Raw genomic sequence first — 20407 nt, forward strand, 5'->3', positions numbered from 1 at the left:
TTATGCTGTTGCGTGCGAGGTTCACAGCAGTGGCCTAATCAGCGCGCAGCCCATGTGTACTGCTGGCAGCACCAACATAAAGCTCCGTGAAGCCCTCACTCTTCCTCTCGCTACCAAGGTCTCACATCAAAAGCGAAGCGGAGCGGTTGAACTTGAAGCCAGTTTCAGAGTGACTCGCAACCCGCTCCTCATCGACAAGCTCATCAACATGGCTTGTGCACATTGCAGGGCAGAGCCGCCGTCTTTCCCCGCGCTCACTCCGAAAAAAACAGGCCAGCGCCCAGGAGAGCCATCAACAGGGCGGAAGGAGACGCAGCCAGTTCGCGCAGTTCCAGACGCAGAAGAATCCCACGCCACAGCAGCGTTCCGAGCCTCCTGCTGTGACCCACATTTGCCTGCCAGCGCCAACGTTCGGGCTCAGTTGCGAGCGCTGAACGTACGACTCCTTCGCGCCATTGCGAAGACCCTCGAGGCCACCATGCCACCAACAGACAGCATGAAGACCCGCGCCCGCGCCGTGAGCTCCGACAATGCCAAGCCCACGATCGTGCTCAACCTGCCGGGCGTCCGCCTCGCCGTGCTCACGAGCGCCTACGACTCGCTCGTGCACCTCGACGTCACCCTCAGCTCGGCCGCGTCGCTCTTGCTCGCCACCTATGTCGCCTGCGTACTGGCCTGGAACGTCCTCGCGTTCGTGCTCACGCTCCTGGTGCAGGGGGCGGCGTTCGGGCTCATCAGCTTTTACACCTTCATGGGCTGCGCCATGCTGTCCATGAATGCCTCACGCAACGCGGCCTCCGTTCAAAACTACTACATCGCCAAGCCGGTGACTGCTACAGCCTCCACGCTCCCATTGCTCCGCGTTGACGGCGGGTTTATTGCGTCCAAGTCCACCCATGTCGACAAGACAGACGATGCGGCCGCTTCCAAGAGAAAGGAGCGGCAGGCCCCGGCTGCCCGACGTCGTGTGCTGGCGCACCTGAACAAGAATCGCCTCCTGGTCAATGTGGTGCCCGGTGACATGCGCCGCCGCGTCGACATGAACCTAGGCGAAGCGAACATTCGTGTGGGCAAGGCGTTCGTGCAGGCGGTCCCCGGCAAGCGCAAACCCCGCGACGTCTACGTCATGCGCGTGGACTGCGGTGCCCAGTCGGCCGGCCAGGAGAAGCACATGAACCCCGTGGTCATGTGGGACGTGACTGCAACCTTTGACGAGTTCAAGCAACTCGAGCGCGAGCTGAAGAAGGAGGTCAAGGCGAAAAAGGCGTCGCGCGGAGTGAAAGTGCCGCACGTGTCGAGCGGCGCTGTGCTTTTCGTGCAGCCTGAGCTCACGGACCATGTGCTCAACGCCCGCCGCGCCCGCCTGCAGACGTTCATCGACATCGTGCGCTCGGACCCAGTGCTTTCCACGATGGGGTGCTTGCGCAAGTTCTGCCAGGCCTACTAGGCTGCCCAGCCCCAATGCACTCTCCGACCGAAGGAGAGACTGCAACACGGGAGAGAAGGTCGGATGCTGCCGCGCTCGTGTGAAGAATGAATTCGTCGAGCCAGTGGCTACCAAGGGAGAAGAGGAGATGGAGCTTCCATGTATGTGAGAGTGAGTGAATGAGACGGACGCTGTGGGCCGTTGCCGGGCCGCCGCAGCGGAGGCAGCAACATCCCGACGGCCGACGGCGTTCGTCTGTTCAAATTATAAACGCAGTTCGACCAGCACGGCGGCGACTCTGAAGGAGGAGGCGAGGCCCATTGCGAGGTCACAAAGAGGAATAAAAAGCTGTAAATATTATTTTGGTGTTGTGTAGAGATGCTTGGTGTCGATACGGTTGCCGCCGGGATTTGTCTGAGTCCAACGTGTGAGCGGCGGACTTACAGTTCCGTGAAAATCCGAATCGTTATCACTTGATTTTTGTATGAAACGCGATTGGCCGAAAGCTCGTCACTCCATTTCTGCAATCAGCAAGTCGACTGTACATGCGCAAGCAGGTCGTCGATGCACCAGCAGAGGACGCCGCAGGAAGCTTGACACGCGGTCGGAGAGCGGCCGGAACGAGTCGCCGAAGAGGAGCAACAGACGTTGCTGCGGTCGCAGCGATGGCGAGGCGACTGTGGACCTTGGCGTCGCTCGTCATTGTCGCCACCTGGCTGGGTTTACTGAATGGTGCAGCAGCTGCAATGGACGCAGGCGCCGAGCCCCAACTGAGGAGAGCCACGCAACATGAGGAGAGCGTGGATTTGCGCGGCTTGATGCCCATTCTGGACGGCACCTACTCGAACACGACCGGTGACTACGACTACCACTGTACGGTGCAATGTGAGAGCTAGTGAGGTGAGATTGGTGCTGATGGCATGGACTCATGTTGGACAGACGGGAGCTACGGCTACAACGATGATGAGGGCAGCTCCGACGGAAGCAGCGGCTCGAAGACGGTGATCATCGGCGTCAGCATTGGCGTGGGCCTCGTGCTTGTCACACTATGCTTGACGTGGAAAGCCTGTAAGGAGTGCTGCACGAGCTCGAGCCGGCGGTCGCGCCACCGCGCCTTCATCGAACGATCGTGAGTCTTTTTGAACGTTGGGGATCAAGTGAGATCGGGGATTTATATCTTTCCGGTGTCGTGGCATTTTTGTAGAAATGCTGGATGGAGATGCGAGATCTGCTACCACACAAACGAGTTTTCGCAGACCGACTGTGTGTTGTGCGGTACTACGGCTGAAGGTTTGAAAAAGCTGAAATTTGTTTTTCATGGTTTACCTGTGATCTGATGTGCTGGATTCGTGGATTGCAGAGCTAAAGATGATCAGAAGTCGACAGGAAGATGCGAGTGCTTCCATACTGAGCGCTCCCCAAGGTGAAATCAGCCAGCGTTCGGCCTCGAACTATCTCCTCATGTCCTCTCCTCGTGCTGCCTGGATTCGAGGTCTGAACGCTCTTCCTAGTGAAGATTTGACGGACCGTCAGTTAATTGCACGCGAACGGCATCAGTGGAAGCGCTGTATTGGAGGGCAACATGTGCGCTGGGTAAGGGGTGAAAAGTTTCGGATCCGATAATGATCTGTATAGCTAATGTTATGCACTCTGGGTCTTACAGGTAAACGTTCCTTTTGAAGCTCTCCAAGTGAGTAAGGCTTTATGCAGCGTCATTATTAGAGAGCGTGACTTTCAGGAATGGGAAATACAACACCCTCCACAGGTGCCTGGGTCCTCGAGGATGTCTGTTTCCTCTGTCATCTTTTCGGACAGCAGTGGGAAACAACTTTCTTGGCTCACCCCAGGAACTGCATTCGTGCGAGATGACTCACACTCGGGAAGCCGAACTGTGCGCTGGCGCTTAGCCGAGGAATTTTCAACTTCATCACGACCATACTCCAAAACGATCATGGTAAGCCAGTCGGTCGGGTAAGCCTTATCACTCTTGTCTAATGTTTTTGTGCGCGGTTCTCTTAGCGAGTATCGACCTTGCCATTTTCCGAGAAAGCACAGTGGTTCTACCAGTATTCGCTCAAGCTCTGCTCGTCCATTGTCGATGGCTACCATACTATACGTACGTTAGCTGTGGCTGTGATTTTCAGGTTGCTCAACTGACGAAAGCTGCAGGCATTCATCGTGACAGGGTGTTGAAGCAGTCAATGACTCTCTTTATGTCTGCACCGGATGCAACTCTACATCGCCGACTACGCGTCGATTTTATGGATGAGGTTGGCGTCGATGGTGGTGGCATTTTGCGGGAGTGGCTGCATCTTGTTTGCAGCCAGCTTTTTGCGGAATCTCTGGGGCTGTTCACACTAACCAGCTCAGCAGCGCACCAGGGATACTGGATTAATCGAACTGCGACGGGGAAATGCACGAAGCAGCTGCAGGTATGTCCAAAGCATTGCCTCTTTGCTCATCACAAATTGTTTTAACTGTGGTTGATGCTCATAATAACAGATGTACGTCTTCTTCGGAAAGCTATTGGGGAAGGCTTTGCTTGAAGGCCTACTTCTAAACGTGCGGCTTTCCGTCCCTTTGCTGAAGCACATTCTCGGCGTGCCACTCAAGCTCTCAGACCTATATCTGCTCGATGAAACGGTGCATTCCAGTATGATGTGGATCCTCGAAAACGATAACACAAATGCTCTCGGCTTGAACTTCACGGTGGATGGCGCAGAACTTATTCCAAATGGCGCCGATGTCATTCTTCACGATGGAAACAAACAGCTTTACGTTGCAAAAGTGGCACAGTACTATCTGTTTGACAGTGTTCGAGCGGAAATTTCGAGCATCATGGAGGGTCTGCGCAGTGTCATCAGCGATTCAGTTCTTCACGTATTTGATTTCAAGGAACTTGACATACTCTTCTCTGGATTACCTCAAATCGATGTCAATGACTGGAGACAGCACACAGATATTCGATTCTACGAACAAAGTAGTCACGAGTTTGAATTGGTTGCCTGGTTTTGGGAAATTCTAGAGTCGTTCACGCAAGATCAACGCGGAAGATTGCTGCAGTACGTCACTGGTTCCAGCGGCGTTCCTGTCGAAGGCTTTAAGGTATATTTTTCGGCTTCACTACGCGTTAAGTGAATTTGGTTCTGACCTTCAATATACAGGGTCTGACTGGTATGGATGGCGAGATCCAACTTTTCACAATCCAGCTTGGGAAGGATATTTCAACCGTGTACACCGTACTACCGCATGCAAGTACGTGCTTGAACAGGTGAGTGCATATTTTGAACCGTGTTTCTGCAAGCCGCTTTGTTGACCACTGCCTTGCTGGTTCAGGCTGGATCTACCACTCTATCCTTCTAAGGCAGAGCTAGAGAGGATTTTGTCAATGGTACGTGCTTTGGCATCGTGCGTTTGGGTTACATTGAACTAACGCAGACCTTATGATTGTGGTGTCAACGGTAGGTAATAGAGATGGACGTCACGGGATTTAGTAGTCGATGAGTGGTAATTTTGCTAATTATTCGGAATTGCCAAGTCCACGCTGGCGTTGTCTATCGTTTCGGTGGTTTCTACCTCTCCACCAGTTTCACCTTCAGGCAAGAACTCCTTTAGCACTCCCAACGATGCTTCGTTCTCCTTTCGTGATGCAATTACTAACGGCGTTGTGCCGTTTGAGTCGGGTTTGCGTGGGTCAGCGCAATGGTGCAGCAGTATTCGAATCGTCGCCAAACGGCTTGAAGTCGACACTTCTTCTCGTCGCATTTGTACAGCCCAATGTAGTGGCGTAAATCCAAGTCGATCAGCTACGTTCGCGTCTGCCCCGTGCTCAAGAAGAATCTGCGCGGCCCTGTCAATTGCTTGCTGCCCACAGACGTGCAATGCCGTCGTGCCATCACCAGAGCAAGCATCCGGGTCCATCCCCCGAGCAAGAAGTAGCTTCACTCCTAGAATGTCATTGTTTCTCGCAGCTTCGCGCAGTTCATCCCCATCTAATCACTCCAATGCAACAAGTATTTACGCAAGGCGTAAGTTATACAGAAACTAACCCAGCAATAGCAGCGGCAACGTACCGTGTTGAGGCTCTCGAAAGAACCGCGCAAGAGCGAAGCTTACACAAACTGCCGCAGCCAACAAGATCTCAACGAGCAGTCGTACGTACGAAAACGTACGCGTCGATGACTTCTGAGCTGCTGCACCTCCTGTAAGTATTTTCCAGGCCACCTCCGCTTGATCCTGAAAAAGCACGCCTGCAACGTGTTTTGGCATGAGTACCTGCCCCTCCTCTCGAGGCGGCTGCAACAAAACTCTAGTGACCATTTTGGCCACACTCTCTATGGTAGGGTCCCTGAACACAAGCACAGCCTCCAAAACTGCAATGCCGAACGCGTACAAAGGGATGCCAACCAACCGACTCCACTTGCCGGGGTGCAGTGTGAGCGGCAGGGGCAGCACGTGCTTCCAGAGCTGCGTGGGTGTGGAGGAGCTCCAGAAGCGATTGTAGCAATAGTCCTGATACAATGCAGCAGCAGCAGCCACCGCCAGCGACACGTGGAAAAGCGGGAGGAAGAACGCGTGCGGGAAGTTCTTCGGGTAGCGCACGATGGCGTCCTGGACGGAGCCCACAACGTACTGTAGTACCAGGACGCGCGCGAAGCTGTAGAAGGCGCTGAGCAGCAGCACCACGGACCCGACCTTGAGCGGGTGCTGCGCCACCAGGATCAGCAGCTGCTTCATGGCTAATAGGCGAGTCGGCTACAGCCCATTTGTTGCGCGAAACGCCGTTTGAAGTGACAAAAATATGATGATGTGCACCACGTAAATTAGACTCCACCACATTTCTCGGTTTAGGGGGAGTGAGCAAAAAGAGCTTCGAGCGATGGCGGAGGTGAAGACAGCGACGGAGGCCAACGGCGCGGCGGCTAGCAAAAGCAACGGCCGCAGTCGCGAGGAGGACGAGGCGCGGAAAAGGCGGGCGCCCCCCGGTGCCAATGCCACACCCGAGGAACGTGCGCGTTATGAGCTGGAGCGCAAGAAGGTGGCCAAGTACAAGGAGGACAAACTCAAAGCGCGGCGCGACCACACACGCATGATCCTGGAGAGCCACGCGCAAGCCAAGCGACGCGCGTTGCTGGGCAAGCAGTCGGAGTTCTTGGCCAGCCTCGAGTTCCGCAACTCGCTGCCGGACATCCCGTTCGACACCAAGTTTGTCAAATACCCGCACGAGCCGGAACGGTGCGACAGTGGCGAGCTGCAGAATGGGAGAAAGGTGGAGAAGCTGATGATGTGGTGGTGGTTTATGTGCACAGACTCATCAAGTACAAGCCCAACACACTCGAGATGGACTACACGTACGAGATCCACGAGGAGCCGAACCTCGGACTGACCATCGACCTCATCGATCCGGCCAAATATGAAGGTAGAACTCTTATCTGGGGGATTAGGATGTAGAATTTTGTGCTAAAATGTCGCGGATGGATTTTTGCAGCCCCGACGGACCCCGAGCCGCTGGAGGTTGGCGATGAGCAGGCGCTGATGATGAAGGAGGACCATATGGGCACCAAGGGCCGATCTAAGGTGCGCCCCACAGTCTCCTGGCTGCGACGCACGGAGTACATGGGCAACGATCTGTACGATTCCGTGCACAAGTTCAAGAGCGAGGCAGAAATTCAGAGTGCACTGCGTGAGGGCACGGAGAATGCGCTGGCCGAGGTTGTGTCCGTGACGTTAGAGGACCGTGCCGAAGCGTCCTTCCGCGACATTAACGATCCAAAGTTGTTGGTGCACCCGCACAGCAAAAGGAAAAAAATCGCCAAGGTGTGGGATGTCTTCCCCGATCAGCTCTTGTCTGCCAACAAGTATGCAATTCTGGTACGTCTGCTCGCAGCGGAATTTCGGTATGCGTTATGACACAAGCTGACAGGATACTAATTTCTGTGGACTTGCAGTCGTACGATATTCTTCCTTCCGAAGATGTCAAGAGCAAGGGAATCACAAGCCGCGAGGATCGTGCACTGCTGTGCGGCGTAAACAAGAAGACCCAAGCTGGCAAGGAGCTTATTCAGGGCTCTATCCTGCTGCCCAACGGATCGGCAGAAGAAGAGGTACACCCCTGTTATGTATGCACTAAAGCACCGCGGCACAAGCTAATGGGTGAATTGTTTCTTCTACCACAGGACAGTAGCGATCGCGAGAAATTCTCGTACCTCCGCGAGTATCTTATGGCGGTGGAGTCGCTTGATAGCGTACGTTGGCGATTTTGATTCTGTTTCAGCTGAAATTGTTGTGCTCACTTTGATTTATTTCTGTTTATTGGTGTTCGCTGCCTCAGAGGGAGTCACAACATGTTATGTTCATGCTAGACCCGGAGTCCGACCATTTCACATACAGTGACGTTCTGAACCGCATTCAGCTGAGGAAGACGAAGGTATGTGCGTTCATGCTCTTGGGGCTCGCGTCGCTGCTGTTCTGACGATTACCTGCTTTCCTGTATGCAGATGACTGGAGAGGAAAAACGTCGCCACGGAGCTGTTGTCTACCGTCGGGATTACTCAGAAGTCGAAACAGACCGTCGTACCCAGGACCTATTCGAGTGCGGAGGAGTCTATGACGACCAGCTTGATGACGATGAGAGTGTGCGCGAGTTCAAGCGCCGACGGGCAGGAGAGAAGCGATCATCGCCTGTTTCTGTTGACGAGGAAAACAAGGCAAACACACCTCCCCCTGAAAGCTCACCGGAGATCTCGAACAGCCCCGCTGGCGGCAAAAACGATGGCAGTGATAGCCCCGTTCTACACAACGACGGTAATGCCAGCCCCGTCATCAGCGACAGCGACAGTGACTAGCTTGATTGGCAATTGTTAGCTGCTCCTTCAGGACAGATAGGAAATGCGGCATCTCCTTCGATACACACTACCTGAAAGTGATTTGTTTCTTGCCGCTCCGCGATCATCAAATAAACCCAGCATTACATCAAACAGAGACTTCATTCAACTATCATCGATATCTGAAGCTGGAATCTTCTGGGACTTCTTACTCATCTGCCTGCATACGACACCGTACGAAGCTTCACTGCCATTTGCGTTGATTTTTGCATACCGCAACGGCACCAATGATGCCCGAATCATACCCCGCGCTCGCTTTTTCAATACGAACCTATACACATAACATAAAACACGAGTTAGACATCATCGAAACAGATATTGGAACGAGAAGCCCAAGCGTACCGGGTTGGGGAATTTAGTCCACGTGTGCTTCGCGTAGGCACGACGAATTTGCTCAACATAGGTCTCTCCAGCCTCGGCAATTCCTCCTGACAGAACAATAATCTGCCACAATCAAGGAAACAGGGTTATCTCTGCAGTACTGTCTCCATGGCCCTGAACATCCTTACCTCCGGGTCTAACATTCGGCAGAAGGTCACGCAGGCAAAACCCAAGTAGTCGGCAGCCTGTACAATTAGTTTCGCATCACTTAGTAAGTCAAACCATAAGGCGGTGCCACAGCCATACTTTACTTCTTCAATCAGATGCTTGCAGAGCTCGTCGCCTTCGGCGGCATGCTTGAAGACGAATTCAACGTTAATATCTTCCTCCGAATATTTGGCGAGACTCGAATCCCTTCCTACATAATTCAAACACAGTGGACAGAATCGTTAGGTATTCACTTCCTATAATCAACACACAGCTCCAGCATCATACCAGCGCGCAAGTGCTCTTGAGCCTGCGACATCAATGCGCCCGCCGAGCTGTAAGCTTCAAGACAACCTCTTTGAGAGCAACCACACGGTCGTCCATTGCGCTCCACAATCTACAAGGACAAGCGCACACGTTCAGCTACGACAAGCGGTCAATTTAACCCGTATACTAGCAAGCTTCGCACCATGTGACCCCCTTCAATGGCATTGCTTCCACCGCGCACAAGCTGGCCATTCGCAACGACACCGAATCCTACACCCGTACCAAGTGCTACACCCAAATCAGCCGGTCAATACAGGCCTATCGTAACCTTCTCCAAGAAAGCCACACGACATTCACGCACTGAGCATGATAAAATCCTTGATGCCACCCTTGGCTGTGCCGACCCACTGCTCCGCCAAAATGGCAGCATCCGCGTCGTTGCACACAGTAACCTACACTTTCGGTCAGCACCATAACATTCCTCAAGCCACAGACCCAAACACCCCCCACTAACCGGTCTGCCAAGGGTGTCGGTGAACAATTGCTGGAGCGGCACATCCAACCAGAACGGGAAGTTGGCAGCTGCGTGGATGACGCCCCCAGCTTCCAGGACGCCGGGGCAGCCGACGCCCACCGCCTCCAGGTCCCCCAATCCCAATCGCGTCTGCCAGCATGAGGTAGACGACTGGTGAGACACCTCACTCTAATTACCATCAACTTCGACGCACGCACCGTCTTGAGCACTTGATGCAGCACGGAGACGGCAAGATCCACGACGTCCTGCGGCTCGTGCTTCTCCGGGTGGTACTTCTTCTGCTCGCGCGCCACTACACAGCCCTCGGACGTGACGACGCCCACCTTCACGCCCGTTCCCCCGATGTCCACGCCCGCGAACATGACAGCTGCCGTCATTGGGTCCGATGCTGCTATGGTCTGGAAACACTCGACGCACTCGCTCGACGTACCGCCGCTTGAATTATGAGGCGCCTCTGAACTTGCTTGCTTGGCAAAACCACATGGCCGGACCCTGATTGGCCAAGCCCACCGCAAGTGCAACGGTCTCCCGTTGTCAACGAGTTTGAAAGACATGTACATTTCCACTCTGCTCGACAACCACAAACTCATGTATCAACCAAAGACTCATCTATCATTTCCACGCTCATGTCTCCATCTCCACTTGTCTAGCGCTGACTGGCAGACGGCGACGGCGCCAATGATACCCGAACCATATCCAGCGCTTGCTTTTTCAATTGGTCTAGGTAGTCACGTGATGGCTACTCCGCCAAGACAGCGGCGTCGGCGTCATTGCACACTGTGACCTGTACAGCCTTCTTAATATTTTAATACATATCTTCATTATACCCACCGGCTTGCCTAACTTGTCCTTCGGAGTGGACGACGCCAGCCCACCCTCACAGCCCTCAGATCCTCCAACCTCAGGCGTTCCCATTATACTATCAGCACACAATCAATTGAATATTGCGTATAGTATTGCAGCCTACGCAGTGCAGTGCGTAGCAGAATGCTGCGCGGAGAGCTCGTCGCATCATTATGCAGTGCAACCAATACAGCATGCTGCAGCATGCAGCTTTCTGCTAGTGCGTGCTTGTGTCAGCAGTTTGTGCAGCACTGCGGCGGCCAAACCCACGACGACCTGCGGCTTTCAACCGTCTGGACGGTAGGCTTCCTACGCGCGTACTAATACTTTTCCTTCACGTCCACTTTCAAACCAGATTCTCCGATCCATGCCGCGTCCTGGTTCAGTGCGGATATGTTGCTTTTTCAACAATTAGGTCCAACAATGCACTCATTGGTAGATATCCAGATCATTGACAGCCTGCCATTGACCGAAAACCTGCACCAGCGGAATTCAGCAATCAATTCATGTTTCAGTATTGAACAGCGTCGACAAAGAAGCACATGCCATGGCGTTCCTGGCGGACGACGAGATGGCGGCCTTCGAAGCTGCACTGTCCTTCGTGGACGAGTTCGCGGACGGCAACGGCGACGCGCCCATTCCCATCCAACCCCTAGAGGTGCTGAACAAGCAGGAGATGGAGTGGGCGTTGGGCTTCCCGAGCTCCACGGGTTCGCCCTCGTCGGTTGCTTCGTCGCCTCAGAACCCCAACGCAATGTCGTCACCGGCGTCGAACAGCGAGAACCACCACACAACGACTGACGAGGACGGGTCGCCACGTCGTATCGAGCGCGAGAAGCCCAAGCGCACGCGAGCGCCGAGGCGATCGACGGCCAAGAAGCTGCTGCGCAAGAGTTGGGTGACTGGCGACTCGAATCGGGCCAGGAACGAACGCCGCATTGAGGTGGCGTATTTGAAGGAGAAAGTGGCCCAATTGGAGGCCGAGTTGGACACTCTGCAGCAGCACAGAACGTCCGTGAAGCTGATCAAGCAGGATGGGCACGAAGATGCAAGTGCGGGCCATGATGGCGCCCTGGTGCCCTCGTCCGTTGCAGAACAATCGGTGTGGAAGCCTGTGGCACAACAGCAACGCAAGCGCAGGGAGAAAGCAGAGATCGAGAATGCGAGGCTGAAACTCGTGCTGGAGAGCCAACTCAAAGCTGCCAAGAGCATGCAGATGCTGCTACTCAAGCGAGCAAAGAATCAGGTAATGGCGGCTGCTATTGTTTGTATTTGGTAGTTGTTTTGGATTCTTACGTCAAGTCGTGCTGATTGTGCAGCTTATGGAGTGTTCTCGCACTGTGTCGCCGGACACGACCGATTTCGCGGTAGGTCGTATGGTGAACTACCAGTCGGATCTTGGCGACTTTGAAGATATGCTTGTGATTTTGGAGGGTGCATACCGCGAGATGGATGCTGTATTCTGCACAAATGGCTTGAACTCGATGGAGGTCACATATAAAGACACCCAAATGCGTGATGGAGACGATGGCATTTATTTGGACGTTTTCTCCAACAAAGTGCTTCCTTTTGATATGGACACCACTGCAAAGGCGGTATGGGACCACTTCAAGGGCGCTGACAAACACAGAGGCAAGGTGTACGAGAAGACTGCAAAGGTACAGTGTCGCTGCTAGCAGCATCAGTTTCGTTGCTTACCTGGAACTTGTATGTGCACTGTAGGTCATGGACGAATCTGATACAATCGTCGAGAACTTCGCGAAGGAGATGTACGTTGGCTCGACGCACGCTATGTTCCGTGTCAAGCAAGTTCTTCGCCGCTACGTGGAGGAGGACCGTGTTGTGGTGGTGTTTATCTCGATCAAAACTCCTCTGGAAGTGGTGGACGAACCTTTCGCAGGGCTGACACACCGCCACCAATGCTATGCTGTCGCCAAGCGTTCATCAGTGCCTCCTTCTCAGTCCGTCGGCCCGCGGTGTCTACTTCAGATGTGCTCGTTGGTGTCGCTCGAGCACGGACAAGAGCAACCAGAAAAAGACTCCCCCGTCATGGGAGCCATGACCAAGTTCATGATGGGCGCTGCTGCCAACAGCATCACGGCCAGCCAGGAGCTTATCGAGAATTCACTCATGGACCAGGTGGTGGGCAGCCCAGTGGCTAAGTGACAAGACCATGGATGTAATTCTGTCTGCTGTGCGCTTTAATGAAGTGAATTTGCACATGTTTATCGTGCATTGGTCAATTGCATCACGATCCGTAATATGTAAGGCGCATTAGAGGGTCCATCGTGCCGCAACCCGTCACATTTGCACCACCCAAGCACTCGTAACCATTGATCATTTGGATGCCAAGGTACGTTGCAGCTCGAATATGACTTATGGTACTTGTCCGCGGCGACTTGAGTTTTGCCAAGTTTTGGTCCCACCCAAAATTTGTGCGAGAAAACTCAATTGCCAATTCGTGCTTCAAGATGTGGATCGACACGGACGCGCCTTCCTCGCTGCAGCAGAGCGCCCGGCTCCAGCGGATGCAGTGGGCGGATGCTATGCTCGTGTGCTTCGTGGCCGTCTTCTTGTGCAGCTCCTACCTCTTCTGCTTCCTGTACCGCCGTTGCTGCCTCCGGAAGCAGCGGCACCATCAGATGGCGCGCGTTCCGAGCGCTACGATGATGGAGAGCGACATGGAAGAGCCGTTGCTGGGGGTCACAAACTACGACCCGCTGCCGACGATTGATCCCATTCCTCTCGCTCATGAGTACCAACCGTCAGCACCGCCTTTAAGCTGGGAGTCCGAGCAAGTATTTGTGCAAGCTACCGCTTCCCAGCAAGTTGCGAGTCAGCTCCGCAATATTTGAAATAAATTATGTATTTGGCGAAAAAGTCACTTGAGATGCATGTTTGTGGCAAGATACTTGCTGTCGCTACTGATTACTCATTCACAAGTGTTCTTAGGCCGATGGGGTACTGTCAGCAGAGGCTGCAGCAGCGGCGGCCAAGGCTGTTGATTCAGTTGCTAGAGACCCCTCGTCCTCCTTCGTCTCCTCCTCTTCAGAGCCCAGAATGTTCCTCAGCTCGGTCGGGTTTATCTCGGTCTCCTGTTGCTGGAGAGGCGGCAAGGCTGCAATGTTTGCCCTGATCTCGCGTTGATGCATGGAGAAAAGCTGCAAGACACGCAGTGTGAGCGAGCGGCGGAAATCAATCAATTATTTACAGATACGTCAGCTCACCTCATGGAGAAGTTGATACAGCAGGTCGACTTCAAGGCCCATCGCAATTGTGACCCCCTTCGTATGTTTTGCTGAATCCAGCTCCACAGAAACCACCTGAATGCCAAACGAAGTAGTCTGGACAACATTTACAACATCTTCAAACGGAACTACCGTTGTGTGCGCAAATACAGGCACCATGGTCCGATAAATGACGTTGCTATACCGAAGCACCAAAACATCATACATAGCCCTGCCGTAAGCTCACCGGAATTTTGATCGGGATACTACCCATCATTTGAACAGTGTGCAAGCCGTACCCATAAGTCACATGAAGCGTAACAGGAATGCCATTCACCATGCAAGAGGCCTCGTATAGAAGCACATTATTTCTGCGAAGTACAGACCAAACTTGCTTGAGTTCACCCATGAGAACGAAAAGACCAATTTGGCAATCGATTTCGTTCGTACCTGTCACCAGCAGGTGAAGATTTGAGACTCGAACCTTCAGCACCATCCCTGTAGCATTTCGTTGGGTCAGTTTTGCTTTAAATATTTAGCATGGTAACAGTAAAACTTACACTTCCATAACAGCCCGAATTACCCGAGTCCGCAAGCTTTGCACGGCTTCCACTCGCGCGGCCACTTGTTGTTGCTTCTCATCAATTTTCGCTCGGATTCTCACCTCGCAATCTTCTTTGCATACCCTCCACAGTTTTTGCACCATTTCAGAGACTGCTTCTCCATAGATTTTGCCTCCATCACTTGGCGGAGTTTTGTCGGTTCTTGGTGTAGCGTCCAAAGGCTCCGGTTCATGAGGACAAGGCACCTTCTCTTCAGTCAATGATGGGCCGTCCTTACTTATCGAAAGAACTTCAACATCGGCAACCGTCTCCCCTGTGTTGTTTTCCAGATCCTCACCCTCTACACGTACATCACTTAGGTTGATCCCGTATTTCTTCAACGTCGGTTCCAGTAGCCCGATTAGCAACGCACACGCAAATTCCTGGTCGTACGCATACGATTCCAACGGGATGCACAGGTCTCTCATGTTTGCTTTCATCTCACTGAAAAGATAACAAACAGTCATGTTAGTATTCTACCAGCGATCACTTCAACAGTAATAGCCTCAATGTACTCCACCTGCTGAATGCTCTTTTCAGATCTGCAACATATCCTTCATCCAGCTCTGCATTCTCAACTGTACAATCCAGAAAACAGTCCACAAAGTGATGTCAAGAAAAAAGGATCAACTCAGAAAGAGCTACAGCCGTGCACGAGTAGACAGCACCTGAATCCATGGAGTTTTCTGGGGTGGACATGTACAAATAACTCAGTGAGAGGCACTGGCTCATTAGTGTTGACTGCAATGCCCCCAACAGTTGGTCCAGCGCATACTTGTGCGGTTCGTTGTGGTCCTGTGTCGACCAGAAAGCGCTCGTCCCCGTCGGCATCATGCCGCCCAACAGCTTGTTCTCATTCGACACCAGCGTGCAGATGTCCACCACTCGTAATTTGGACGGAGACACGCCGATGCGGACGAACACGTTGAGAAACGTGGCAGTATTGGCCATACCGTGGGCCACCGACTCCTGCGTCACTTTCTTACGGAACAGCACCGAATTAGCGCATTCCTCTTCCAGAACGAGACCTTTGCCGATGCAGACAGTGGCGATGAGCTCCTTCATGACCTCCCACGCACGGTCGGGGCGGATTTGCACCTCCAAAATGGACCATTCGCTCGGATCCTTCTCCACCGGCATGCTGGTCATCCACAGAGGCACAGCACGCTTGTCCCCGGACGTCACGCCCGCGCGGATCTCGTCGGTATCCAGGAAGTTAAAGTCCGGGTGGCCTTTCACGGCGCCCTTGGGCTCCTGCTCCATCGGGTCTGCGTCCCGCGACGTCTTGCTCATGCCGAACTCCTCTTCCTCGTTCATTGCCTTGATCTGATTGCTCTGCAAAAGAAGCCATTTGTGGTCCACATATTTTTGGCCAAGTTCAGAAAAAGCGATGGCCAAGATTGAAGAGGTGACGGAGCAGAGCGGCGGCGACGACCGCTGGAAAGCACAGCAGATCGCCCACAAGCTCGATGGAGAGGTGCGTTAGCTACCAGTGGTGGACATTCTGGTCTCGTGCATAGTACAATTGTACTGACAAGTTTGGCGGCAATGGATCGTGATTTAAAATGGCAGATTCAGCAGCTGAAGGTCGCGCTGAGTGAGCTGGACGCGGTGAAGCCGAAGAGGGTGCGTTTACATCGATTCTAAAGCGGTTTTGGATGGGGCGGGGTTGTTTATGAAGATTGGGTAACTTTATTGTCGTTGTGCTTGTGGGTACCAGACGACCTACACCAAGAAGGCCAATGTGTTCTTCCTGGACAGACGAGATAACATTGTCAAGACCAAGAAGCGTACGTTGCTGCTGCTGTTAGCTTACTGCTTCTGCAGCAGCGGGTAGGCTTACCTGTGTTGTGATGTTGCAGATGAGCTGAAAAACAAGGAGAAAAAACGGCATGATGTCGGACTAGAGCTCCGCAATTAGCTAAAGACAGGAATGAATCAAGCACGCTTGGAGTCCGCCGTCGAGCACACCTGGGCTCACACGCTATCACATTGCTTACGGGTGCTCCTGAGAAACCGGACGTCACTACGTCACGACTGTTGTCGGCTCTGCGTCACTCGGTTCAAGGTGGGAAGGCCCGCGCAACACAATTGACCAATGTCACAAAGATACATTAGATCGCAACGAACTCGTTAAACGTTTCTAGCCACTCTGGTGTCGTCATCTTGCAAGCAGGGTGTCGCTGGTGGAGGAGGCGCGGTGGCGTAGCCGATTTTTCCCTGGAGAGCTTGCGATAGACTTGTGCACGGCCGAGAGAAACTTGGCGTCCACGCACGTGGTAACCAGCTCGTGTACTTCTTCTGCTAACAGCTCCCGCTCCTTACGAAGCACTGCGACCTGGTCTGCATGGGCCGTGATGTTGAAAAGGAAATACACATTCTCTGCTATCGAACGGCTTTCCTCCAGCACACGAATGTGCGAGTAAAGTAGTAGTGGGAGCCCCACGGCAAGCGTGTACGCATATGCAGACCCAAGAAAGTACCACGTTGCAAGAATGAGCACCAGCCAGTGAACGGGGACTAACACACTGCGCACAACAACAACAGACATGTTAGCAACATTCGTGCAGCAACATGAACCTAGAAAGGCAAGTAGCTAACATACCCTGCAGCGAAGATCTTAAACATGGACTTTGATTCGACGAATCCCGCGAGACTGTTCATCTTCGTTCCTAATTCCCAGCACAGCAACGAAGATGTCAGTTCAAGCATCTTACCAGCACAGGCCACCCAAAGCAAACAACCCGACTTACCAATAAAATAGTATGGGAAATTCAGCAAAAGTCCGGGTGTAGCCAATGGCAGCAAGACAAGCAGGTAGAGGATTCGCTCCAAGAACAGCTGCAAGAGCGATTGTTCCTTTGGCACGGGCAAATTCACCTCTTGGTCTTTCAGCCGCAACCTGTCCAGCTCGTCCTTGTATCGCAATACCTTTTCTTGAATTGTTGCGATGCGCTTCTTCTGCTCGTCGTCGCGAGGCTCTTGCTCCAGCATGTTAATAATATGCTGCGTCAAGCGAACCTCCTTATTGGCATCAATGGACCCTGGCGTGTTCAGATAGAGACGTCGCATCATTCGCGCTGCGTGGATGGTGCTGAAATCAGACGCATTCAGAGTAACGTCGTGCATTCGCTCCTCCAGCTCATGGGTTAAGCGCTTCACCTCGCTGTGTTCATCCTCCTGGAACGCGTCGCTTTGCACCAAGTCGGGCGTAATCAGCATGGGTGGGCCAAATTCCAGCGTCATTTGGCTCCGAAAGTGATCCTTGTTGAAGTAGTTGAGCCCGAGAGGAATGACCGGGATAGGCTGGTCGTAGTGCTTGGCGAACCCCGTCGCCACGCGCACGACGCCCGTGCGCAACGACAGCATCTTCGGCGCTGTGTAGGACGTTCCTTCGGGGAAGAGCACCATGACGTTACCCTCCGCAAGCACACGCCACGTATGCTCGAACATGGCGCGGTTAGCGGCCTCCAGCTCCTCTGGCGTCTTGTTCGAGTCCACATCTGCCAGACTGTCCTCTTTGCGATGCGGGCGGTACACTGGTACAGCACCGAAGAGCTTGAGGAGGAACCCGACGACGGCGTTGCTGAAGAGCGAACCCTTGGCCCAGACGTACGGGTTACGGCCGTGGCTGATGACTTCAGTCATAACGAGGATGGCGTCCACGAGCATATTGGGGTGGTTCGGGCACAGGATCACGGGCCCTTCGCGCGGGAAATTGTTGAGTCCGTAGACCACGATTTTGCGGAAGTACGTGTGGAGCAAGAGCCGCAGGAAGCGCGCCACGATCATGTAGCCCTGGGTCACGAGCACCGCGACCGCCAGCGCGACCCACATCAGCGTCGACAGCATGTTTGTTGCTGTGTATCTGAGCTCGGCGCGATGAAAGGTGCAATGACGCACAGCGAGGAGGTGAATGCCGTAAGCTCGGCGGCGGTGAGAAATGTAAAAGGACTCGATGACGCTCGGTCGAGTATCCCAGAAGGAAGGTCCTTTGCTGTGGGATACGCACTCTACCCCTGCGCAAGTCGATAATATCATATTGAGAAGGTTTGTGGCTCACACACCAATGTGGACAGTCGCAGCACAACAGCACAACCTGAAAATTGTTGCTGTCCGTCAGCAATCGCAAAGACTGAGCGCTCCGCTCGGCTCAGCAGTGAGGGCGGACCATGTCGACGAGCAAGATCGACGCTCAAGGCGACAGGCACAGCAGCGTAACGAGCCACGTTGCCTGCGACTTGCTGCGAAACGGTCAGCGGTAGCGGAGCCCGTGCTGCTGGAAGCTCGCCATGTTCTTGGCCAGCGATGATAGCTTGGGCCGTGCACGCACGGGCGGCCATTCCCTATGCTGCATGATCGTGGGACCGGCGTGCTTGCCACCGAGGCGCTGGCTCCACCGAGCTCGCGATCTCGAGCTCGTGCGGCTTCGAGGACGATTTTCGATAGCCTGCTTGCTTGCAGGCAGCAAACGGCTGCAACCAGCACGTGTAGCCGGAGCGCACGCGAGTCGGTGTCGGCTCGAAAGCGAGGCTGGCGCGTAGGAGAAGAGTGCACTTTGCTATCAGCCCTGGATTGCGGCCTGTGCTTGCTGGCCTGTAGCAGGCTGCTGGTTCAGTGGCTCCAGTTTCAGTAGGAAGGAAGTACACTTGTAACGTGCGCAACTTGTGTCTTGACCCCTGAGCCCTTGCGCTTGAAACATCATACAAACCCCAGGTGGCGCGGTGGTCTCGTGGGCTTTGACGCTGTCGTGGCGACGCAAACGGGCCGATCTCGCACGCCTCGACCGGTCGCATATCGGGTGGGGGAGCCCAGCACTATCCAGCGTCAGCTCGTGCGTCCGCAGTCGGTCTTTCCAGCCAACCGCCCCACGTCAACTCTCAGAGGCGACGTACACAACCCCGCCCCTTGCAGCCCGAGCTGTTCGTTGTACCATACCCCCTCCACGCCGGCGACGCCTGTCCAAAGCGCGGAATTGCGACGCCACTGCAGTGCGCCATTTAGCGTAGCGTAGCGCAGGAACCGGACGCAGGACAGCCCAGCCCAGCCACCAATGAGCTTGTTCCAGAGCGGCGTGCAGGTGTTCATCCCGGCGGCGCTCAACCGGCCCACGCACACGCTGTACAGCATCTGCATGCTCGTGCAGCCCACCAACCAGGAGTGGACCGTCAACCGCCGCTACTCGCAGTTCCTGCAGCTGCGCAAGGACATCCAGCACAAGCTTGCCACGCGCGGCGTTTCGTGCGCCAACTGCGCCAGCTTTAACCGCGCCATCAGCAAGTTCCACTTCCCTAGCAAGTCGCTGCTGCGGACCAATTCGGTGGTTCGCCACCGCGTGTCGGCGCTGCAGGAGTTCCTCAAACTGCTTGTGGGGCGCCTATACAACGACCTCCCCAAGTGCGGCATCTGCGGCGAGGAGATCAAGGACTTAATGCGCCCGTTTCTCATTCGAGGCGCGCAGCCCATGAACGGCTCCATCCTCCCCAAGATCAATAAGTCGCTGTCGCTCGATTCGTACGCGGTGGTGGACCAGCCGGTGATGCCCGTCCCAGAGCCAGCGCCGCCCATTTCTCCTTCGTTGGTAGGCAAAGAGCTCTTCAGCGCCAGCAAGTCGTCGAGCAAACCCATTTTCACAAACAGTCAGGTCTCGGGCGGCACGTCCATCTTCTCTCGCAACAAGGCCATGATGAGTACTCGGTCGGACGATGCATCCACGCAGCCTAACGAGTCGGAGGACCCAATCATGGATTATTCAGACAGTAGTGACGACGATGGCTACGGCAAGAAGTACGATGACGAACGGTGCTACGATGAGGGCATTCCTCTGGAGGAGGCTATGAAGCAGGTGGTGGTGCCCGAGGGAGCTCGCCTTACGTGCGAAGAAGTGGTTGTCCGGCTCACGTCGATGTGGGCCTCGTTCGATCTGGAGGAGGCACTTTCATCCTTGCCAGCCGAGCGGCTATCGCAGCAAGCCAACTTCTCTGTAGACGACAAGGAATACGCGTTTTGAGTGTGTTGTTGGACAGTGCAATTTTGCTTATCCACTTCGAGGGTAGCTGCTAAGCCGGCCAGCAGAGCCGCATCGCCCCGCGGGC

General features: G+C 54.1%; 11 protein-coding genes across 11 annotated transcripts; 7 read left to right on the plus strand and 4 right to left on the minus strand.

The window, feature by feature from the left end:
• Positions 1 to 208: 208 nt before the first annotated feature.
• KRP23_5898 (uncharacterized protein) lies at positions 209 to 1447 on the plus strand (the record flags this gene model as incomplete). Its single annotated transcript, XM_067891020.1, has 1 exon — positions 209 to 1447. One exon carries the CDS (start codon positions 209 to 211, stop codon positions 1445 to 1447), a length of 1239 nt encoding a protein of 412 aa, XP_067745417.1.
• Positions 1448 to 2091: 644 nt separating this feature from the next.
• On the plus strand, positions 2092 to 4930 carry KRP23_5899 (E3 ubiquitin-protein ligase SMURF1; the record flags this gene model as incomplete). Its single annotated transcript, XM_067891021.1, has 11 exons — positions 2092 to 2299; positions 2366 to 2555; positions 2631 to 2716; positions 2787 to 3019; positions 3090 to 3380; positions 3446 to 3542; positions 3596 to 3858; positions 3929 to 4531; positions 4591 to 4697; positions 4763 to 4817; positions 4892 to 4930. The coding sequence occupies 11 exons, from the start codon at positions 2092 to 2094 to the stop codon at positions 4928 to 4930; spliced, it is 2172 nt and encodes a 723-aa protein (XP_067745418.1).
• Positions 4931 to 4942: 12 nt separating this feature from the next.
• Positions 4943 to 6163, minus strand: KRP23_5900 (Ankyrin repeat domain-containing protein 54; the record flags this gene model as incomplete). Its single annotated transcript, XM_067891023.1, has 2 exons — positions 4943 to 5418; positions 5500 to 6163. 2 exons carry the CDS (start codon positions 6161 to 6163, stop codon positions 4943 to 4945), a joined length of 1140 nt encoding a protein of 379 aa, XP_067745419.1.
• A 142-nt stretch (positions 6164 to 6305) lies between these two features.
• KRP23_5901 (RNA polymerase II-associated factor 1-like protein) lies at positions 6306 to 8271 on the plus strand (the record flags this gene model as incomplete). The annotated part of the gene is made up of 7 exons (XM_067891024.1): positions 6306 to 6661; positions 6736 to 6845; positions 6915 to 7297; positions 7375 to 7530; positions 7603 to 7671; positions 7758 to 7853; positions 7924 to 8271. The coding sequence occupies 7 exons, from the start codon at positions 6306 to 6308 to the stop codon at positions 8269 to 8271; spliced, it is 1518 nt and encodes a 505-aa protein (XP_067745420.1).
• Positions 8272 to 8494: 223 nt separating this feature from the next.
• KRP23_5902 (Glucokinase) lies at positions 8495 to 10017 on the minus strand (the record flags this gene model as incomplete). The annotated part of the gene is made up of 9 exons (XM_067891025.1): positions 8495 to 8581; positions 8653 to 8754; positions 8820 to 8876; positions 8943 to 9049; positions 9127 to 9235; positions 9308 to 9393; positions 9467 to 9557; positions 9620 to 9769; positions 9838 to 10017. 9 exons carry the CDS (start codon positions 10015 to 10017, stop codon positions 8495 to 8497), a joined length of 969 nt encoding a protein of 322 aa, XP_067745421.1.
• Positions 10018 to 11030: 1013 nt separating this feature from the next.
• Positions 11031 to 12649, plus strand: KRP23_5903 (uncharacterized protein; the record flags this gene model as incomplete). The annotated part of the gene is made up of 3 exons (XM_067891026.1): positions 11031 to 11729; positions 11803 to 12141; positions 12206 to 12649. The coding sequence occupies 3 exons, from the start codon at positions 11031 to 11033 to the stop codon at positions 12647 to 12649; spliced, it is 1482 nt and encodes a 493-aa protein (XP_067745422.1).
• A 305-nt stretch (positions 12650 to 12954) lies between these two features.
• KRP23_5904 (uncharacterized protein) lies at positions 12955 to 13338 on the plus strand (the record flags this gene model as incomplete). The annotated part of the gene is made up of 1 exon (XM_067891027.1): positions 12955 to 13338. One exon carries the CDS (start codon positions 12955 to 12957, stop codon positions 13336 to 13338), a length of 384 nt encoding a protein of 127 aa, XP_067745423.1.
• Positions 13339 to 13431: 93 nt separating this feature from the next.
• On the minus strand, positions 13432 to 15629 carry KRP23_5905 (uncharacterized protein; the record flags this gene model as incomplete). Its single annotated transcript, XM_067891028.1, has 7 exons — positions 13432 to 13644; positions 13711 to 13909; positions 14010 to 14081; positions 14161 to 14208; positions 14271 to 14756; positions 14833 to 14890; positions 14981 to 15629. 7 exons carry the CDS (start codon positions 15627 to 15629, stop codon positions 13432 to 13434), a joined length of 1725 nt encoding a protein of 574 aa, XP_067745424.1.
• Positions 15630 to 15702: 73 nt separating this feature from the next.
• KRP23_5906 (uncharacterized protein) lies at positions 15703 to 16233 on the plus strand (the record flags this gene model as incomplete). The annotated part of the gene is made up of 4 exons (XM_067891029.1): positions 15703 to 15789; positions 15885 to 15938; positions 16033 to 16102; positions 16175 to 16233. 4 exons carry the CDS (start codon positions 15703 to 15705, stop codon positions 16231 to 16233), a joined length of 270 nt encoding a protein of 89 aa, XP_067745425.1.
• Positions 16234 to 16473: 240 nt separating this feature from the next.
• On the minus strand, positions 16474 to 18164 carry KRP23_5907 (putative acyltransferase; the record flags this gene model as incomplete). The annotated part of the gene is made up of 3 exons (XM_067891030.1): positions 16474 to 16840; positions 16918 to 16984; positions 17066 to 18164. 3 exons carry the CDS (start codon positions 18162 to 18164, stop codon positions 16474 to 16476), a joined length of 1533 nt encoding a protein of 510 aa, XP_067745426.1.
• Positions 18165 to 19365: 1201 nt separating this feature from the next.
• Positions 19366 to 20322, plus strand: KRP23_5908 (uncharacterized protein; the record flags this gene model as incomplete). Its single annotated transcript, XM_067891031.1, has 1 exon — positions 19366 to 20322. The coding sequence occupies one exon, from the start codon at positions 19366 to 19368 to the stop codon at positions 20320 to 20322; it is 957 nt and encodes a 318-aa protein (XP_067745427.1).
• Positions 20323 to 20407: the final 85 nt, after the last annotated feature.

This window comes from Phytophthora ramorum, assembly GCF_020800215.1.
Source record: "Phytophthora ramorum isolate Pr-102 chromosome Unknown Phyram_PR-102_s0005, whole genome shotgun sequence".
NCBI classification, from domain to species: Eukaryota; Oomycota; class Peronosporomycetes; order Peronosporales; family Peronosporaceae; genus Phytophthora; species Phytophthora ramorum.